Here is a 21427-nt window from a genome sequence, read left to right as displayed (position 1 = left end):
CAGGAAATTAATATGGGTCATTTCCTGTGTTATTAGAAGGGTAGTGAAACAAAAATGATTTTTATTCAAAAATTAACAAAGAAAAAATTTGAATAAGGATTAATTGGGGAATAGCTGAAATACTGAATGATGAAATGAATTCACTGAAAAAATAAAAACTGAGCGGGTCACTTTTCAGGGAATTTTCGAGTGTATATCAAAACGTATACAGCAATGAACAAACAACAACTTTGACCTGAACACATCTATTAGTCTGTATGTAGTGATGGCACCACCTACTGCCAAAAGGAGGTAAGCCTCGTTTTACAACTTTAATTTGATTTACATAAAATGTTCACCGTTTTCATCAACATCCATTTGCACCTGTACACAAGACCATGAAATCCAAACCCCCCTAAAGGGATATATTCATAGCTGCAGATGAGTTATACTTCATGCACACACCCAAAACACAGTGATTGGAGCAAAGTACAGAAAAGACACAAACAAATCAATAGAGAATAGTAAATTAAGGAAACAACTTCATCATCCTATGAAAACTGAACATGCCAAGAGAGGGTAGTGAAACATTCAGAGGGTCTCATTTCTCTCCGCAGTGCGATGGAGTAAACTAAAAGTGTGAAAAGGGGAAATATGGAAATACTCAAGTAAAAGTGCAAGTACCTCAAAACTAGTAACTGATAGTAGCATGCCGTCCTTCTCAAATCCACCAGGGGGCAGTGCGGCCACGCCAAGCACCGTAGCTGCAGCAAAACAGCTCCCAGAAGAAGAAGTGAACGAGGAAAGAAGGAAGCAGACGAGGAGAGAGAACGATTTGATCCCAGGCCGCGACCTGCCTCCGACAAAAGGTTACATAACTCCGAATAAATCACATTTCACCTGCGCTGTGTGCGACCTGCCGACACGGAGCCGTCGAGACGAGTCTCTTCCGCTGCGCCACACCTGCGACATTTTGACTGTGGGACCTCAGTTCGTCAATTTCAAACGGTAACGTCGATGTTTGCTAACGCAGCTAGCTCGTTGCCGCCATATTGGCAGCTCCCAAGTTAGCGCCCGTTTGTCCCCCAAGTGAGCGTCAAAATGTTTGACTGCGAACATGTCGGAGTGGTTATGATCGGACACGTGTGGCCCGAGTATTCACGATTATTCATATTTGTCCTTTCACTCGAGTCAAACGTGCCCGTAGAGTCGTGATCAGGATCCTGGAATTTAGCTAACGGTGAAACGAGAGCGATGTGGCTAGTTAGCATTTAGCTAAGTGTCGACTGTAACGCATGTTTATCTTTTCTGATTCCTCCCAACACTCACGGGACTGTGAGTTGTGTTGACGCTGAAATGTTCCATTAGGGAAACACGTTGCAGTTTATCGGATGTTGGCTGATGTGTGTGATCGTAATGAACAGCTTGAACCACGTCGTTTTATTTCCTGTGTTGGCTTTTTTTTTAATCTAATGCTGATCTTCATCAGACCTGCGACGACATGACCACCGACAGTAAATGCGCTTGCACTCTATTGATCATCGATTTAAGTAGAGAATTAGCGCCACATGTTAACACTGCAAGTTTCACACCTTTTAAACATAAAAAAAATGATTTCTTGATTATTATTTGTTTTATATATAACTGTAAATTGAATATTTTTTTGTTTTTGGTAGACAAAATATTGTCTGCAGAGGTCAAATCAGTCTGAGAAACGGTGAGATGTGGGTATTTCTCTGACACGGTACGAACTTAACTACTAATCCACAGAATATGTTTTTATAGATTTATCTACAGTGAAATCAGATATTAGTTTCAGCCCTGAATTTTGATGAGGCCACAGAGTCTACAGTCTCCCAATCAATCAATGGAGTTGTTGTTTTCAGCTACTGGGTAACATCTGATTTACTTTTCATAAACAAATCTGGTGTGCAGTTTTAATTATAGCTTTTAACTGCATGTTGGTTTTGGTTGGTTCAACTTATTTACTAGTGTTTAATTGTCAAAAGGAAAGCATTGGAGCTATCAGTTGTTTAGCATATAGGGCTGCAAATTTATTCTCTACGTTGATCAACAGTTTTTCCTGAAAAGTGATAGAAAATACTGATGTTTCCTGTTGTGTAAGGCAGGGTCATCAACCCGCCTGCTTTGTTTGAACCATTGAAAACACAACCTACTATTACATGAGTCTAGTCTTGCATATGAACTCAATGGTGAATTATCAAAATAGTTGCCTGTTGTTTTTCTGTTGGGAAGAGAACTTGTGACCAACTGTATCAAAACCATTTTTTGCGTCAGCTTGATCACTCGTTAATACAAGTTTTTTTTTTTGTTGCTTCCTTTCCACAGGATCATCATGGCTGATGATTTTGACGTTGAGGCCATGCTGGAGGCTCCATACAGAAAGGTGGGTACAGGACTACAGAGATAAGGCCTGTTTCACTGTTATGTTTTACTCTAGAGTCCTTTTTATATTTGCTACTGTGACAAAGTTTACTTGAATGTTGTGTGGTGTGTGTGATTGAGTATTTAAAACGCAATACAGAATTATAAATAAATCCACATCTATCTCTCTTTATAGACTTCCCTAATGATATCTCACCTCTACTCCCATGAATTCATCTTTGATTCCACTGTGAACTGTGAAAAAAAGGAAGGTAGTTATTGTGCATATACTGATGTACTGTGGTTCACCTTAGGACTAAAAGAGATTCAACCTAGAACATCCAATCCCTATTCGGTTTCAACAAGGTGAATGCCAATGGTTGATAAGCCCATCTTTACCTTACCAGCAAAGGAGGCAGTATTCAGGTTTACTATCTGCATTCCAATACTGGCTCTGGATGTACAGGCATTTACGGTCAGGTTTAAATCATTATCCCAAAGAGGGAAAACAAAGGTCCTGCAGTGTACGGCTACAACAAGAAAAGGTAATTAAACTTTCACCAAAAAGTCTTAAACAAGAATCATAAAATGTGTTAGATTAGGTTTTATTACTACAACTTTGTTTCAAACTGTAAATTTTAGATTTTAATACCTGTGGTTTGACAATATGTTTGAAAATGAAAAGATTGCTCTTTTCACTGTACAAAGTAACCATGTCATAATTACACGGAGAAGCAACATGCATCACTTCCTCGCTTGTAAATATGAATACTGCCTCCTTGCCTTAGTCAACTGTATTGTGAATAAGCATCTTGATTATTTTTGCATGCTACACTACACCACAGATATTGATATATTACTAGAATGATTATTCTATTTAGCAACATTTTATTATAAAGTGAGTTACTTTTACGTAGTTGATAATTCCTTAAGTCAAAAGGTTATGAGTATTATTTCATAATTCAAATATATTGGTAGTGTAACACCTGGCTGAATTGATGGATTTTTAATATACATTTTTTTTCATTAATTTATTTTCTTGGGCGTCAATATTACTAAGAAGTGTGAATCCCTGTTTGCTTCAGGGCAAGATGTGTGACAGAGGTGGCATCGAGCTCTTACAGTCCAAGAACGAAAATGGGTGAAGATCACTGGACTGACATCAACCACACAGGATCTCTTTTAGTGGCCCGTGGGCCATATGTGGTCACTTGATTAGGCACAAATTGTGGCATTGGTACGACCTAATAGAAAGGGAATGTTGGAGATGACCTGACAACTTCCTGAACTCAGCTAATATGTTGGACACCCTCCCCTTATCTCTTGCTTAGTTGCATTAAGTACTAAGCAGCCTTGTTTAGAAAAACTGGTGGGATGGGAAGCTATTGGGGTGGTGGAGGGACACTGTCCAGATATGACAGTAGGAAGTTTTTTGTATTATTATTATTAATTGAATATATTCTGCATTTTCTCTTGTCCCACCCCATCCCCTTTACCTTGACGACTTGAAATGTTGCATCTACGTCCTCATGATCTTCTTCTATCAACCTTGCTTAGGATGAGATCAAGTCCTCTCATGCAAATGGCCATGATGACCAGAATAAAAAGTAAGTTTTATTTCACAGAACTACACAAACTCAGTTTGGTTCATACCTGTTTTGTTGCACCTCAGTAGAGTGGGTTTAACGTGTCCTCTCACAGGAAAAGGAGGAGCAGAAGTAGGAGCCGGAGCCCAGGCTCTAAGAAAAGAAGAAGCAGAAGCAAAGACAAAAAGAAGGGTAAGAAGAGGAGCCGGAGCCGAGAAAGAAAACGAAGCCGCAGCAGAGAGCGCCATCGCAGCGGCTCCCGGAGCAAGGAACGATCTGGCCGTTACAGAGCACGAAAGAGCCCCATGTATGTGACACTTTAAATATACTGTTGTATACACCCATTTATCACTTTACTGAGTACATATGCTAAATATAACAAAATGCCCGTAATACATTTTATTTAATTCCTTCAAAGTCTTAACTACATAGATTCTGAATCTGGCTGACGTGGATGTAAATTGCAACCTAACAGGTTGATGGATGCATTCAACCACAGGGCAGTAGTTATTTTTCTTAAACAAACCCAAGTATTTGTGGCATGTGCAAAAGCAAGGGCACCCTACTAAGTTAGTCCTTAGTAAATACCCCACCCCCGTCCTCCCCTGCCAGCTGTTAAGCAGGTGGGTAGAAATGTTCTGCTTTGGGGTGTGTGGCTACTAGTAGCACTGGAAACATTGAACAGGCAGAGGGAAGAAGAAATGTAATGCAGTCAGTCAAGGACAATAATCAATGAAACTGAAGAGGCTGGTTTCGACAACAAAACTGACACAAGGCAGACCTCTGAATCCTCTAACTACTGTAACAAACACAAGAGGAAGCTTATCTGGAACAGTCAGTGGTCCAGATAAACATCACTGTAAATCTGTATATAGATGGAAGTGACCTGGGGGAAGGGTGGGTAAAAAAAATTCTAAATTAAGACTCTAGACTTGAAAGAAAGTTTACTTACTCTGATACCAAAAGAAGATAACTAGTAGAGAACCCAAACTTTTGCACAGGCTACTGCTTTTTGAATTTCATTAATATGCTTATCTGCTGTGGGGATTGCATTTATGACTTTTCTCTTGAAAATCAAGTGTGTGTGTGTGTGTGTGTATATATATATATATATATATATATATATATATATATATATATATATATATATATATATATATATATATATATATATATATAGACGTACTTATTCTACTCTTTTTATTACAGTCGCAAACGTTCCAAAAGTCGGAGCCCCTTCAAAAAGGAAAAGAGTCCCATCAGGTAAGATGAATATTCACATTTTATATAATGCCAAAAACTGTTATTTAGGTGATTACACACTTAATATAAGTATTTTATATAAGATTTCTGCCAATAGATCCCTTTCACCCAAATCTTACACACTGGCTACCTACTCTTGCTAGCATAACTTTTCACCTTCCTTGGCCTCGTAGCTAAACTAACAAACATGCCATCTGTGACTTGCAACTGTGCCTCATTTCAGAAAGCAAATAAAAAGATTGCTGACCTTAACGAGGAAATCCTGCGGCTTTCGAATGAACTGCGGAACAGAGACTCTGTCTCAAGCAGCACAAAATACTCAAGGCAAACATCCCTGACACATTTCTCTGAGACCCCGCCACCTGTCCCCGGCTTTAATCCTGCTCTACTCCAAACCACCAGTCCTCTTGGGCTGAGGTATCGTAGTCCGCGGGCGTGAGGGGCTCAGGTTGAGGCTACTTCACCACCTCAACTTAATCTTTCCCACAGCTTCACCGACTTGTCTGATGACTCTGGTACATCCAGCAGACCTGTCTGCAACCTCTTCCCTCTCTAGATCATTTTTTTTAAACAGCGCCTGTTGGCCCAGATCTGGATCTCTTCCCTGCCCTGAGCTGGGAGAGAATCCTTCATCCAAGTCTGAGGTTGCTCCCTCGTCACATTGTCACCTTCAGTCACCACAGTCTGTCAGTGACTTCCACAAACAGCGGGTATTCAGATCAGATTTTCTATCTGAATTCTCAGATCTGCTCTCTCCACTTCTGCCTAAATATGACAGGATCTGCAATATTGGTGATTATAATATTTGTGTATGTTGTGCAATGACTCTGGCAGGGGAATTTCTTTACCTCTTCAAATTGCTTGAATTTGTGTTACACCCCCAAAATTAAACCGGCCCCCATTCGCTCTTGCATTATTAATTCAACAGCTGGCAAATTTTAATATGCATTCTCATCCCGGATGATATCACGGCAAACCTTGGTGCACGAGCACAATTTACTAAGTCTGCAGCAAGAAATCTGGTTGTGGTCTTTGACTACAACCTGAGCTTCGAACCTCACATTAAGAAGGTTGTACAATCGTGTTTTGCAGGAAGATGGAGCCTTTGTTGCGAGGGCCCCTTCACTTTGGAACAATCTGCCAGAGAAGATTAGACTGTTAGAATCGGTTACCTGTTTTATCTCTCTTCCTAAGACACGCATCTATTAACTTTATAGTTATGCTATTAATCTTTTATAGCATGTGTTTGAGTTTTTATCCATATCTTTATAATTATTATTACAAATGATACACTTTTACAAATTACTCTTTGTGACTTTCATACTGTTTGTTGTAAAGCACTTTGTTACTTGTATTGAAAAGTGCCATATAAATTATTATTTCACCCATTATCTCTAGGGCCGTGCCCATCAAGCTGGGCTGTGACATTTGATGTCACCAAGTGTACTGTCAAAGTGTTGTCTTAAAATATAGTTGCCATAGAAACAAAGTGTAGTTAACAGTTCACGGTTGATCCTGCATCTACTTTGGTCCTCAGCAATACCACCAGCAAGTTTGATGTAGCTCAGATGCGTGATTATCAAGAAAATCAAAAGACTCACAGGTTTGTTATTGAAAAGTTGGATGGATTGTGAATATTCCTGAAGAATAAGTCTGTTTCATTCATGTTTTTAACAAGTTTGATGTTTTTGTCCTTTCAGGCAACCAATTGACAATCTAACACCTGAGGAGCGGGATGCACGCACAGTTTTCTGTATGCAGCTCGCTGCCAGAATCAGAGCTCGGGACCTGGAAGACTTTTTCTCAGCTGTCGGAAAAGTCGGTCTATTTTCTTGTTTTTGTGAATATATCCAGAAAGTCAGTCTGTAGAAAATATCTTAAACCATCACTGTTTCTCTCTGAAGGTCAGAGACGTGAGAATGATCTCAGACAGAAACTCAAGGAGGTCAAAGGGCATCGCATACATCGAGTTTGTGGACTCCTCTTCTGTGCCTCTGGCGATCGGACTGACCGGCCAGAGGCTTTTAGGAGTTCCCATCATCGTCCAGGCCTCTCAGGTGGGTGTCCTGACCTCACTGTAACCACTTCATCCAGTGGGACTTTCAATGGACGGCTCTAAAGCAGAAGAAAACTCAGTCTGATACATTGACCAGTTTTAATGTCAGCACACGCAGGATCTCAGGGTGACATGACTTGTTTGTAAATTGCTAGAAATGCAGTGAAGAGCTTTAAAACAAGTATTTTGTTCACCAGCCTCCATTTAAACAGACTTAAGATCATAATTAGCTCAGTTTACATTCATTTGGAATAAATTGGGCATTTCTGCATTGCAGCTCCTAATGTTTGACATATATTGAATTAACAGACTTATGCTTCACTTTCCATGTGTAATTACAGGCAGAGAAAAACAGAGCTGCAGCGGCTGCTAACAATTTACAGAAGGGCAGTTCAGGTCCGATGCGGCTGTACGTGGGCTCGCTGCATTTCAACATCACCGAAGAAATGCTTCGAGGGATCTTTGAGCCCTTTGGAAAGGTCAAGAACAAATTTCTTCTATTAAATTAGAATCTCCAAATTTCGGTGCAGATGCATTTGTTTCAATCTTTTTTGTTTTCACAGATTGAGGGAATCCAGCTCATGATGGACAGTGAGACTGGACGATCCAAAGGATATGGCTTCATATCGGTAAACAGAGCCTCTGTGTTTTATTTACAGTGCTGTGGAGTCTGTAGCCGATGTTTACACTCACCACTTTGTCTTCTGAAGTTTGCAGATGCAGAATGTGCAAAAAAGGCCCTGGAGCAGCTGAACGGCTTCGAGCTGGCCGGGCGTCCGATGAAGGTGGGGCATGTGACGGAGCGCTCAGACTCCTCGACGGCCAGTTCCTTCCTGGACAACGACGAACTAGAGAGGACCGGCATCGACCTGGGCACCACCGGGCGTTTACAGCTAATGGCTCGACTAGCAGAAGGTTTGTTTTAACAGAACAGGAGCACAAAATCAGCATTACTAAAAATACTTATAATACTTTTAATCATTTAAAGTTGCGGTACAAACAATTACTTTTAACCTTAGTGAAGGGTGGGGCATTGAATTTTTTACTAAGATGACAAGAACAATAAAGTCAACTTTGTTTTCAAATTCTTTTTGGAGGGGGCCTCAAGTAAGAAAATAGCAGAGGAAGTTTTGAAATCCAGTTCTATCTTTTCCTGTGTTTTACTGCTGAATGCAGAACATTGATATTGATTTTGTCGTCTTGTGCCAGTTTCCCAAAATGCCACCGACTGTCAGTATTATGAAGCATGCGTCTGATTTAATATTCGAATTTACACTTATGCAAAAAATGTTATTTGTCTCCCTCCTCAGGAACTGGTCTGAAGATCCCCCCCGCTGCTCAGCAGGCTCTGCAGATGACTGGGTCCATACCGTTTGGAAACATGTCTTCTCAACAATGTGAGACCTTAGATGATTGAACATTTTTAGTTAGTAATAGGCTTGTTTCAAATAATTGTTAATCGCTTTAGCTGTCCCAACTCCAGCTTCAAACCAAGCCTTGAACCTCCCATCACAGCCGCTGGCCACACACTGCCTCCAGCTGTCCAACCTGTTCAACCCACAAGCGTAAGCATTTTATCTTGTTAGATGGGCTCATGTTTTTTGTCATGATAATCATGTGTCCCCTCCAGTGGCCAGAATGTGAATGTGGGTCTTTGTGTAGAATTGTATATTAGTGCAGGCCCGACCAACAACTTACAATCATACTCCTACAAAATGCCTCCTTTGTATTGACCCTGTGCTACAGCTTGGATTTCACACTAAAAATATCACATTGGAAGATTCACACTTTGCCTGACAAACTAAAGAAGCCTCATTATCTTCAGGTGAACTTTAGAAATAGTTTTTACACAGAACGAGAACTGGACCGTCTTAATAGAAGTAACGAACTCTTTCAATGTACATCGTTGACATGTCAAGATCATTTTAAGATTTGCTTGATATTAACAATCTGACTTGTTTTCCAGGGAAAACGATCCCACCTGGGCCACTGAGATCCAAGACGATGTGATCGAGGAGTGCAACAAACACGGAGGAATAGTTCACATTTATGTGGATAAGAACTCAACTCAAGTAAGTTGAAGCACACAAAATGTCACATCATCCAGATAGAAGATTTGACACATTATCGTACATGAATCATGTACCACGTGTTGGTTCTTAGTTGTGTATATAACCTGGTAATAAGCGGCGGAGAAGGTATATAAAGGATACTGCTACATCTTCGATTTCAAATCTGCGAACTGCAATGGGTTGTTGTAGTAATCTATTTTCTGTTCACACAGGGTAATGTGTATGTGAAGTGTCCCTCGATACCAGCAGCGATGGCAACTGTAAATGCACTTCATGGACGCTGGTTTGCAGGTATGTCTTGAATCCTTCAAAGTATAGTTCACCGAAAAAAAGAAAATTCACTTATTACTAAAAATGTGGAGTTTTCTTTAGGTTTTAACCATTTTTCTTTCCCTTCCAGGCAAAATGATAACAGCTGCCTACGTTCCCTTACCCACCTACCACAACCTTTTCCCTGATTCCGTAACGGCGAAGCAGCTTCTTATGCCGACACGTCGATAGTCTGAGACATGCTTCTGAAGGGCAGTGTAAATACATTTGTTTGCATTCATGGAGCTGTCATTGAAACAGACGCATCGAAATTAGTTGGCTGTGCGTAATAAAAGTTGCCTCAACTTCACCATTGAAAACTAGGTTTTGGTTTTTTTAGTTGCTTTTCAAAGTTTGTGGGTTTGTGTTGTAACTATCACTGAGAAGTAATCTGCAGGTATCTATTGGTCTGTATGTTTTTAAATATTACCGTCTTATCTGCTTGTTTAAATCCAGTTTTAGATTTAAAATTGCAGAGTCACAAAATGTGTTGGGTTAATAGGCCTTAAATGCCAAAAGTATATTAATGTCAACAATAATCCTTTGTACCTTTTTACAGCCATAATTTCATTTTTTGTATGAAGGCTCCCAATAAACTTGGCAAATTTGACAATTCATTTTTCCATTCGTCTCCTTTTTGGGAGTTTGTCAATTCCAGGATCAAATATAAAACTTTCAAAGGACCCAATGTTTCTCTGATCAATGCAATTTTTTTTTTTTCAGCAATAAATTTAATTTACCATAAAACGTCTTGAGATTTTTGTCTAAGCTAAGTTCTGTTTTACACCTTTAACCAGTCATGAAACCCAAATGTCACTCCACTGGTCAGAAGCACTTTTACTCTTTTCAGTTACTTAAACGTTTGGTTGTTTCAGCTCCTTGTAACAAGTGAGTCTTTTTCTGTATTTGCAGTCACCAGACGACCACGTGTCCTGTGATCTGATTAACAGCTCAGACATGAGACTTAAATCAAATGTCATTCATGAGACTAGATGAAAATAACTTTCAATACAGAAACTGATTCTATCAAGTATCTACAAAGTCTGGATGCATATGCCCTGCTGACTTCAAACTACATAAGACTTCGTAGGCGGCCCCAATGTTAGCACAAGCCGGTTAGTTTAATTCACGATTTAATGGCTCATTTTCTTTGCTGCAGGGATTTTATTCACTTTATAAAAAGGTATTTGCCAAGTTGATCCAGCTCTTTCACAGGTATCGTGGTTTATCGTGCCAAACCAGTTTATCTTCATTTGAAACTCAAAGCCAAACTGTCGCCCTCTGGTTTGTTCTAGACTGAGTTTGAATGACTTCTCTTGTGGCTGGAGAAACAAAACTGGTACTCAGTATTCATGTAACTTTGGATATTACTGACCACACCCAACTAATGTCTTACTATGCTAACCTCAGTGATGTCGTGGCTTTCTGACCCCATCCTAACTGACGTGACAATGCACCAACAGGCCTCAAGGGGGTAGTAATGAGCCTATTACAGCACTACAAAACTAATATGGACAAGTGGCACAAAAACATTTGTGTCACAATTTTTCAGTTTTGCAAAAGTACATACCTGAAGTGGATGAACTGCACCATCGAACTTTTGTGTTAAACAAATGACACAAGACGGGTGTAATGCATATTCTGTAAACTTTATCTTACAACAAAAGATATAGCAACAACAAAATTGCTCTTTAGTCTTATAACATTTTCTTTTCTATTTTTTTTTTTTAACAATTTTACTGATTCTGTTTCCTCCTCAGAGTCGTTGAAATCTGGAAAAAATGACAGTGTTAAGTCTTTTCAGGTAATGATGTCCCACACTGTAAGACAGAGCTGTGCAGGATTCTCTGAACTATCAAACTGAACCTTACAAGTACAGCTGAAGTCCTCGCCAGTGTTGGGAGCGTTACATTTTAAAGACATTTCACCACAGAATAAATGGCAGTATATATTAATACTGCTCCCCTGAATACAAGCATAAAGGATTAAGATGAAAATAAAACCATATCCAAGGTACGGGTGCTGCCATCTTGCACTCTTGTTCTCATTTTGCAGTGATCGTGGTGTGGAGCCACAGAATTGAGATGATACACACGCTCAACCAATCGTGAGTCAGTCTCAGCTGTCGGTCATGATGTTTTACCCTTTTTTTTATTGCATCAAATAAATAAAACAAAACTTACAGGGAAAAAAATAAACATCTTGTGCAGCTGAAAAGTCGCTGACCTGTACGAGCTCTTCACTTCTTTGTAGAACATTCTTTGGCCTGGTGAGCCTGAAGGACTGCAATCGCCTCATCAACCTGCACAAAAGAGGGGAAAAAAAAAACAATGGGAGATACCGTTGAGGCCCAATCATGGTCCTCCACCTCCACACACTCCATTTCTCTCTGGTCTGGCCACTGAGCAACTCCTGCCTCCTGCAATTGGCATCAACCTGAGAGCTGTTTATGTCGATGCCTCGTGTAGATTGTTTAAATTACACCATTTGTTTTATCACATTCAATAAAGAAAAGACCTGACTCATCTTGGGTTTTCTCAACACTAACTGATAGCGGGACATCAACTAGACTGCAGAAATGACCACGATCATACCTTGGAGTGCAAAGACTCGGGCAACTCCAGCATGTGCAGCAGCTCTGAGTTGTCGATCTCCAGTAGCATCCCTGTAATCTTCCCAGCCAAGCTGGGGTGAAGGGCATGGATCATTGGATACAATCGCTCACCTGTGTGTCACAGCAAAGAGGAGCAGCAACCTCAATGCATCAGTTGCTTCAATCTACATAAAACATTTTGAAAGACGTAGAACTGAATGATGGCAGACCAAGGAGCTGTTTCTGGTCCATTGGTTGAGCTGCAGCCAGCATGGAGGCGGTGAGCGGCTCATATCCTGGAACGTGCACCGGTGGCTCCATCACTGGGGCCGGAATCACCTGGTACAAATCACACTCTGTAAATGCAGGTATTTTGTTTCATTTAGGTCGGCATACGAGGACAATTAGTTTTTCAGTTAGTATACATACAGTGCATCAGATTTTTTATAAAAAGATGTATTAATTTAATAAAATATTATTGGCATTAGGTTTCAAAATTTGAGGTATGTTATTTTTGTGAGGGATAATTTAAAATCTTTATGATTTGCATCATTCTTAAACAGAAATTTCCAAGTCTAAGAAATGTCAGCAGGACTTTGTATGACCCCTTTTACACTTCACTCTTAACGGGACAGATAAAAAACAGTTTTGTCAGTTGGTTCAGTTTGTTATTAAAAGGGAAGAAGTAGTGAACTGCAATGACCTCCATTCATTGTGGACCGTAACCAGGACCTCAGAAAGGATGTTTTGCCTCATGAGGACCAGGCTTTGGTCCCCATCAGGTCTACTGGTCCTGAACAGGTCAGTGTTTATACTGGAAAAGGTCCTAAAGCCGACAGCTGGCAGCAGTAATATGTAAGAAGACTGCCAACTAGCGGACATACATGTATTGCATGCAATCCAATGCTGAACGTATGTGAGACTGGTGACAAGAGAGTCTAGTTCATACTACTGACCTGAAGTCTTGTCATGGGTGCAGGTACAGTGATGACATGCTGAGGGCTCCTCCCAACAGACGAGTACTTGTACTGGTTGTTTCTGATCACACCGGACGTGTCTGTGCGTCCTCCTCCAGTCTGGGTCCCAATGTTATCTAAAGAGAGACATTACATGTGTCACAAACCACCAGCGACATAATGGCATATTTTAATAGAATAGCCCTCATCATGTTTGATCCAGGTACGTACTTGTCTTCTGTGAAGAACTGACAACACGTGGAGCCTGGGTGGAAGCCTGTCTGACTGTAGCAATGGTTGGCGATCCACGCCGGGGAACCGAATTACCAACAAACTGGGTTGAGTACGGGCCTAAGAACATGGGCAATATTTATCTATACATACCGACTTCAAATAGACATGTATCTATGTGAACACAACACAAAGTGTCCACTCACCCTGTGGTCTTGGTGGTTGTCCTGTCCAGCGAGGTACCGGCCTCATGTTGCTGACGACGTTGTGGTTATAGAAGGAGCGAGTAGGAGGCTACGAGATAAGAATCAGTTTAGAATGCATGGCATCAAAATCCAGCTCAATCTCTAAACCACAATGAATATTTGAGTCTTTCGACAGAACTGAACAAATTTAAATGAAAATGCAACTGCATACTAAGATGATGCTAAATGGCTTTAAGGAGTGTGGGCGAGTTCAAAAGGTTTTGTGAAAAAGAAAAGGCTGAAAGGAAATAACACAAGAGGAGAATTGAATCAATGACAACTTTTCTCCCTTGTGGTTACAACTCTTGCCAGTAGGGGGTGCTGCAGCCCCCTCAGCTCCCCTACTTCCACAGTCCTCGTTTCTTTTAATTCTATTTCATCGGCAAAAATGTAAATGGAGACATTGCATTTATCACTGCAATGAAATATATTCATTTTGCATTATAGATCAATAAGATGAGATTTAGTCAACAAACATTTTCTAAAAAGCTTTCCAATGAGGAATGGCTCATTACAATAAAACTCCCTCTCCTCTGTCACTGCTGTAACATACATACCTGTGGTACAGTCATGTAGTATCCGGTCTGGTGGTATGAGTCAATGATGGGACTTGGCATGGTCCTCAGGGTGGCGAGTCTCTGCATGTACTTGTTGGTAAGGATAGCTTTACGCTCCTCTCTCCGCTGAGCCAGAGCCACATATAGTGGCTTGGTTGCAACAATTCTCCCGTTCATTTCTGTCACAGCTTTGGTTGCTTCCTCAGGTGAAGAGAAACAGACGAAACCGAAGCCCTTGCTCTGCGAACCGTCTGTCATCACCTGCAAGAAGCAAAGAAGCTGAAGTTCAGAGATAGACACTTAAGAACCGACAAGGATCTGAATTTCTCAGTTGTGTTCACCAGGTTATTTTTAAAGAGGCTTGTTTTTGTCATTTTCATGATTTGTATTTTTAAACCCAGATGGATCAGTGGTCAAGCATTGCTATTTAATTATGCTGTGGGAATGGTTAAATGTTAGAATTTTTTTTGTAATGATGATACAAAAGGCTGTTCTCGTACAGAGGGCAAATAACTTCAAATAGTAAAGTTTTTACTTCAGGATATAATTATTTGGCGACTCTAAATTGCCCGTAGGTGTGAAGGTGAGTGTAAATTTGTCTCAATGCGTCTCTGATGGACTAGTGACCTGACCAGGGTGTCCTCTGCCCCTCCCCCAATGCCAGCCACGATTGGCTCCAGCCACCCGCAACCCTCAAAGGACAAGTGGTATAGACAATTGATGGGTGGATATTTTAAGGCCCTTTTTGTGCAGGCTCTTGATTGAGTCACACACACACACACACACACACACACACACACACACACACACACACACACACACACACACACACACACACACACACACACACACACACACACACACACACACACACACACACACACACACACACACACACACACCTTATTACAATACCTTGGCACTGGTGATGGTGCCATAAGGGGCAAACTCCTTCCGCAGTCTCTCATCATCTATGGTGTCATTCAGGTTCTTCACATACAGATTCACCCCCTGGAGACAGAAGGCATGACAAGTATAACATTTTTTCTTCCCGACAATTTTGTTTGTCAAGCTGATCAACATTAAAGGGTGGAGCATCAAATCCAAGCTTATCAAGCATTTATGGACGTAATCAAAAAAATGGGTTGATTAATTGATGTGTTGTGTACTGTACTGGAAACTAAAGTATTTAGCAGAGAAATCCCTGATTGGATTTGTGCCTAAACAAAGTTTTGTAACATGCCACTGCCAACTCTCAACATTTAATTTATTTACCATTTACCTCTTACCTTCATATTGGAGATAATATTCTACTGATTAAGTCAGTTGTTCTTTGATGACAGTGACTTCTTCCATATCATTATAAGAAATTGCATTGTTACAGATCTTTGTTGTTTTAAAATTGACTCACTTTATTAGTGATTGGATGATGTTTTAGCAGCCACCAAATTGTAACTGTTAACAGCGCCTTGTTGTAAAAGAACATCTGTAGTCAGCTGAACTTGCCTTGTTTATGTAAAACAAACAAACTGAGGCCTCTATTGTGAACATAACTGAACCTTTAAAATCCTTCTAATATCCAACTCTTGAGTTGTAAGACCATAAACAATGAAAGTCATCAAGGAGTCATCGAATGACAATTTCCATTTTTAAACAATTCAGCAGTACCTGGTAGCGCTGGATGCGGTCCTGCTTGATCTGGTCAAACTTGCGTTTGAGCTCTCCCTGGCGTTCCAGACGCTTCTGAGCCCGCCCCACATAGATGTTCTTTCCATTGAGCTCCTTTCCATTCATATCATCAACTGCCTGTGAAACCCAGAAGAGCATCAATGTTACATTTACTTTTGCTGCAATTTAAAGAAGATCACACATTTTAGAGACTTAAAACTGCATGAACTGAATTTAAAAAGAGACTTAGCTCAGCTCTCTAGTATGTATCTATGCATGCATGTAGTATCAGCCCAAAACAAATGTCCAGGAGATAAATCAGGACGGTCGACATCACAGGTGTTGGCAGAAGAAGTAATCGAGTGAAGAAAGAATGAATCAAATCATGAATACTGGGCCACAGAAATGGTTCAGAAAAAAATAAAACTATTGGGGAGTACAACTGCACATTCAAGTATTGAAAAACAAAAGGTATAAAAAGGTATTTTGTGGCATTTCATAGAACTGTAGGAAGTGATGGTATTTTTAGCACATAGTTCTTTGCCAATGCAATGAAATAAAGCAATGAGCATATAAAGCGGTTAAAAAAAGAAACCAATGCTGCAGGTCCAGTATAAACATCTCTATAGTTGACTGGTACTGTTGGTAGGTATCTACTTTAGGTGGACACAGACACTTGGCACACTACCTTCCGAGCATCCTCGTGGTTTGCATAGTTAACAAAACCAAATCCTCGTGAACGCCCCCTCTCGTCCTTCATCACCCGCACACTCAGAGTCCTCCCTACGAGAGAAATGTACGGAAATTCACTTGCTTACTATTAGTTGATCAAGACAATGCATCTAAATAGGAACAACAAAATAGGATTTCTTACCGAATGCAGCGAAGACTCCCTTGAGTTTCTCATCACTATAGTCTTCACCAAAGTTTTTGATGTAGACATTGGTGAACTTCATAGCTTTGGTGCCAAACTCAACCTCTCTTTCCTTACGAGACTTGAAGTGGCCAACGAACCTGTGGACAGAATCAATCCCATGAACCATGGGACAATAAATGAAAGGATAAAAGAATAAGTTAGTCAGTTAAAAACCTGATTGTTCACAGTATGGAAATTTGACTTTTGCTTTAGCACACAGCATCACAATCACCCTGGACAGTCAGTTATCAGCAACAAAGCATCAACACAACTAAGAAATAACTTACAAATAAATATTGTTGGCACACGATAACATTTAAGGACAAGAAAGCTTTGTTTCTCTTTCAATCATGAATGAAATTATGAAGAGAAACTGTATCTATATTTCTGATGATTATGCTTTGTGCAATGTTTGGCATAGATCCTACCTATTCACTGACCTAGTCAAGTGACTTTTTTCTCCCAGGAAATTGACCGTTGGTTTCACAAAGCCAGCTTCCAACTGAAGACTACCTTTCTTTTGACTGAGCAAAACACACAGAAAAAGTCTGAGATATGATCAGGATTCACATCAGTTCATATAGTTGTATACACATGTTCTGTGCTGCTCTTTGCCTGAACTTACTTTAGAAGCCACTGAAAAACAGGTCAAATCAAAGTATTTTGTTCACTCACACTTTCCTATCATTCAGCAGCATCCCATTCATGGTGTCAATGGCCCGGTGTGCAGCCTCGTGAGTTTCAAAGTGAACAAAGCCGTAGCCTTTTGATCCATTTTCATCACAAACAACCTACAAAGAAAAATAAAATGTTCACAACTCTAGAAAAAACAGAAAAAACTAAACAAACAAAACAAACTTGCATTTGAGTTTTGAACCAATAGTCGTTTATAGAACTGGATGCTACTCTAGTGGTGTTGCTTTTATCATATAGAAATTCAAAATCCAATTATAACAATTTTAAAGATATTATTTCTGAAAAAAGGCTCACTGCACAACATAATTGTCCTAACAGACTAAAACCACACAGACCCTACCCAGATATACACATTTCATCGTTACATCACTGCACACAGAAGACAGCCAAGCAACAGTTGCCACTTACCTTGCAGGACAAAATATTGCCAAAGGCAGAGAAGGTGTCATACAGTGCCTTGTTGTCAATAGACTCATCCATGTTCTTGATAAAGATGTTGCCCACACCGGACTTCCTGAGTCCTGGGTCACGCTGAGACCACATTATCCGGATTGGCCGACCCTTGATGACGTCATAGTTCATTGTATCGAGGGCACACTCCGCTAAAAAGAAAATTTGAAAAACAACTTATTACCATACACCTTTTAATGAGAAAATATATATATTATAACCATGTTTATTTTCTTGTCTGGGAGGATTGAACTCCTGCCTCAAATGAGGCAGGAGTTCAATAAGTAAGATGTGTGGAAATTGCTTGTTAGATTAAAAAACTGTCCAATGTAATGATCAGAAACCAAGTAAGTCTTTTTTTCTGTAATATTCAGATAGTTGCAGGTCCACAGTAGCTACTTGTGTATATATTGTATTATGTATTAAAAATGTGGAGTTTGAACTAAACAATCAAATATTGTTATTGAATGCTGATACTGACGTCAAAACTCATCAGGCTGATGTCACAGAACCACGTACCAGTCCACATTCAATAGCCTTATGTTTTTCTTAATTATGTAATAATGCAAATCTAAACTCAATGTCTAAATGTTGTAGCACAAATAAATAACTGTTCTGCAAAGATGTTCAGTAGTCGCCATTTAAGAAAAACTTTCATGATCCCCCACAGGGACATTGCATAGTTTCACAATGCACAGTCATAGAGGGAAAACATTACGAATAAAAGTAAAAAGTACAATATAAAATATAGATAAACAGTCAGTGAATAGAAAAATATACAAAACACAAATTTGCATCTCAGACAACACGTTGGACCTTAAGGCGGACGGGCAGCAGAAAACCATGCCAGGTTTCACTCCTTCAGCTGAGAACAGATCTGAGGCTGCAGTGGGCACAGGGTGATCAAAACTGGACAGTTAAATTGGAAAAACATACCCTGGGGTCTGATGCTTCTCGATTTCTGCTGATGCATACTGATGATATGGGTCAAGGGAATTTGGCATCAATGGTAAAAATCCATGGACCCCTGCTGTGTAAACAGTCCAGGCTGGTGCTAGTGGCAACAGTGTGGGGAATGTTTTCTTAGTAACAATCTATAATGTTTTGAATGCCGCGGCCCATTTGAGAATTGTTGCTGACCGTGTACATCACTTAATTATTATGATTTACCATCTTCTAACAGCAACTTCCAGCATGATGGTGCACCATGTCTCAAACTGTTTTTTGGATCATGAAAATTGGTTGTGTGTACGCCCCAGTCAACCCCATCTGAATCCAAAAGAAAAACCTTTGGGATGTGGTAGACCAGGAAATTGGCAGCATGGATGTGCAACTGACAAATCTGCAGGAATTATGTGACGAGATTATGTCAACATGGACCAGAATCTCAAAGGAATGTTTCCAGCACTTGGTGGATTGAAGAATTTAGGATATTTTGAAAGCTAAAAGTGAGGTCCTACTTGGTAATAGTTACGTTTCAAATTAAGTGCTCATTGAGTAAATATGAGGCCAGAAAAACACAATGACCAGGACCCAATGAGTGTATTAGTGAAACAGTGAAGTTCCCTCATTCCAGTGATAAAAAGGCATAAAGTTGTACTGATTAAAGTGGATTTGGGTTAAACAGCTACTTTACCATCAGCTGGCTGCTGGAAGTTTATGTAGGAATATCCCAGAGATCTGCGGGTGATGATGTCTCGACACACACGAATGGACATGATGGGTCCAGCCGGAGAAAATTTCTGGTAGAGCATCGCCTCCGTAACATCAGGGTGCAAGTCCCCTACATACAAAGAGGCGAGGGGATACGCTGGTCCACTGCTGTTCATCTTGGGAAACAGCTAGTTCAATAGATAAGAAAAACAGTTATAGGCATAATATTTAGCTTTTACACTTTCATTTTATTTGTTGTTGATAGAGTTGTTTTCTCTTCATGGTTGTTTCTGACACAACAGTGAAACTAAAAACGTGCTTCAGCATAGGAGCAGCAACTTAAAAGTTTTAACTACAGGGGGATGGTGTAACTGTAACTCCAGACTAAAAATATGCAGATCGCCCTTGGATACAACACATTGAGTTTTGTTAAAGACAAAAATAAAATGTAGATTTGATTTAACTATTTACACAATCAGTTCCCAGTTTACTAAGTCCAGCCCATTTATATTAATGAGGGTACATCTCTGCATAAGATTAATAGTTAAACAGCACCACAAACTACATTCACCAAAATGTCCATACAATTAAATCAGCACCTCTCTAAAAATTATTAATCTTGGTATTGCAAAATTAGTTTAAGCAAGGTTAACCAAATAAACTGCAGACTGTGTGTATGTGTGGTTAAGGAGGATCTTCATGTAATAAAAAACACTAAAATTAGATTAATTAAATGACCAAATAGATTCTCCAGTTTCTGGTCCACTTACTGTTGAGAACGAGTTTTATACATCCCTGTTTCCTACTTTAAAATCTGTGAAACTTACATGTATGAATACTTATATTATTGAATACTTGTATTTATGAATACTTATATATACTTTGTTGACACTCATATCTCGACTCCAATACCAAAGAGACTCAACACAATCTCAAAGTAGTGAAACTTTTTGCCATGTAGTACACTACTTTGAAATTAAACCATATATATTGTATATATACACTCATATATATTATACCATAACTGGCTATGTACTGATATTTGTCTATATGCAGATACATTTATTTCAATAAGTCTTTAGATACAATGTACAAATACTGTATACAATCATCCTGTGATATTGCATTTCACTCAAGTACTTCCTTATGCTTATTTGACTTATATTGCCTGTTTTATTCTATCTTATACTTTCTGTGTCATCTGGTCAATCACATTTTGACAATCTGCTGCTGAAATAAGAGAATTTCCCCAACGTGGGATCAATAAAGTCCAACTCAACTGATCTTAACTGGTCTCGTAGCTTTAATAGTTAATAATAATTAGCATCGGGCTAGCGCGAGTTAGCTCAAAAACTCAAAACGGGCTAATTTGCTTGTTTCCCCAAACAGCTAACGAGCGCTAGCTGAAGTTGGTTTGAATCCCATCGCGGTCAATCGCTCGTCGAGAATCACGTGAAGCGGCTGAATTAACCAGACCCAGTCAATCTTCAGAGTCTGAGTGTGAATGTGGATAAACGTTACTTACGGCTTTTTAAGTAATGGAGAGAGAAATGTCTTTGGAGCAGTTTTGAGTCTCAGAGCCGCAGCTTCGCTTCCAACAGGTGCGGGACGTTTGTCAATTATGACCGTGGAACACCTGCAGCCGCGCTCCTCCGCGCATCCTCGTTTCAATTCAACTGTGAGGGGGCTGAGATTGATTTGCGTGTCAATCCGCGATGGAAACTAGTCCTCGCAATGCCAGAACCCCCATGCTATTCGTGTCGCTTTCTTTGAGAGTTTAATTATCTTCTCATCGCTTTTAATAAAAATGTT

The 21427-nt window shown here is 39.8% G+C and overlaps 2 protein-coding genes across 13 annotated transcripts; one reads left to right on the top strand and one right to left on the bottom strand.

The window, feature by feature from the left end:
* Positions 1 to 714: 714 nt before the first annotated feature.
* rbm39b (RNA binding motif protein 39b) lies at positions 715 to 10267 on the top strand. Of its 6 annotated transcripts, XM_034590014.1 has the most exons (17): positions 780 to 848; positions 1656 to 1723; positions 2329 to 2386; positions 3922 to 3971; positions 4066 to 4257; positions 5160 to 5213; positions 6751 to 6816; positions 6914 to 7031; positions 7118 to 7270; positions 7611 to 7748; positions 7833 to 7898; positions 7980 to 8184; positions 8580 to 8666; positions 8738 to 8834; positions 9236 to 9341; positions 9554 to 9632; positions 9742 to 10267. In XM_034590014.1, the coding sequence occupies exons 3-17, from the start codon at positions 2336 to 2338 to the stop codon at positions 9840 to 9842; spliced, it is 1563 nt and encodes a 520-aa protein (XP_034445905.1). In that variant the 5' UTR covers positions 780 to 848; positions 1656 to 1723; positions 2329 to 2335; the 3' UTR covers positions 9843 to 10267. The 6 variants fall into 6 exon arrangements, with proteins under 6 accessions (XP_034445904.1, XP_034445909.1, XP_034445905.1 ...); XM_034590013.1 differs by lacking the exon at positions 1656 to 1723 and having other exon boundaries at positions 715 to 848; XM_034590018.1 differs by lacking the exons at positions 1656 to 1723; positions 6751 to 6816 and adding an exon at positions 2561 to 2636 and having other exon boundaries at positions 752 to 848.
* Positions 10268 to 11280: 1013 nt separating this feature from the next.
* On the bottom strand, positions 11281 to 21282 carry LOC117764407 (embryonic polyadenylate-binding protein-like). 7 transcript variants are annotated; one of them, XM_034590145.1, is made up of 17 exons: positions 21141 to 21282; positions 19599 to 19803; positions 17921 to 18114; positions 17492 to 17607; positions 17257 to 17340; positions 16775 to 16914; positions 16589 to 16683; positions 15901 to 16038; positions 15148 to 15243; positions 14233 to 14493; positions 13637 to 13724; positions 13431 to 13550; positions 13200 to 13336; positions 12474 to 12582; positions 12245 to 12375; positions 11877 to 11952; positions 11281 to 11422 (listed from the first exon to the last, which is right to left on the bottom strand). In XM_034590145.1, the coding sequence occupies exons 2-16, from the start codon at positions 19789 to 19791 to the stop codon at positions 11890 to 11892; spliced, it is 1965 nt and encodes a 654-aa protein (XP_034446036.1). In that variant the 5' UTR covers positions 19792 to 19803; positions 21141 to 21282; the 3' UTR covers positions 11281 to 11422; positions 11877 to 11889. The 7 variants fall into 7 exon arrangements, with proteins under 7 accessions (XP_034446036.1, XP_034446035.1, XP_034446038.1 ...); XM_034590144.1 differs by having other exon boundaries at positions 11281 to 11952; XM_034590147.1 differs by lacking the exon at positions 17257 to 17340.
* Positions 21283 to 21427: the final 145 nt, after the last annotated feature.

The sequence above is a fragment of the Hippoglossus hippoglossus genome, chromosome 7 (assembly GCF_009819705.1).
Source record: "Hippoglossus hippoglossus isolate fHipHip1 chromosome 7, fHipHip1.pri, whole genome shotgun sequence".
NCBI classification, from domain to species: domain Eukaryota; kingdom Metazoa; phylum Chordata; class Actinopteri; order Pleuronectiformes; family Pleuronectidae; genus Hippoglossus; species Hippoglossus hippoglossus.
Note: the sequence above shows the minus strand (reverse complement) of the source record. Positions and strands in the feature narration are given on the sequence as shown.

Excerpts from the sequence above, each read along its gene's own strand:
- rbm39b (XM_034590013.1), top strand. The coding sequence starts at position 2,336 with ATGGCTGATGATTTTGACGTTGAGGCCATGCTGGAGGCTCCATACAGA. Across the intron at positions 5,214-6,750 it reads AAGGAAAAGAGTCCCATCAG|CAATACCACCAGCAAGTTTG; the intron begins GTAAGATGAATA and ends TTTGGTCCTCAG. Across the intron at positions 8,835-9,235 it reads AACCTGTTCAACCCACAAGC|GGAAAACGATCCCACCTGGG; the intron begins GTAAGCATTTTA and ends CTTGTTTTCCAG.
- LOC117764407 (XM_034590144.1), bottom strand. The coding sequence starts at position 19,791 with ATGAACAGCAGTGGACCAGCGTATCCCCTCGCCTCTTTGTATGTAGGG. Across the intron at positions 17,341-17,491 it reads CTGCTGAATGATAGGAAAGT|TCAAAAGAAAGGTAGTCTTC; the intron begins GTGAGTGAACAA and ends TGTTTTGCTCAG. Across the intron at positions 16,684-16,774 it reads GGGAGTCTTCGCTGCATTCG|GGAGGACTCTGAGTGTGCGG; the intron begins GTAAGAAATCCT and ends TTTCTCTCGTAG.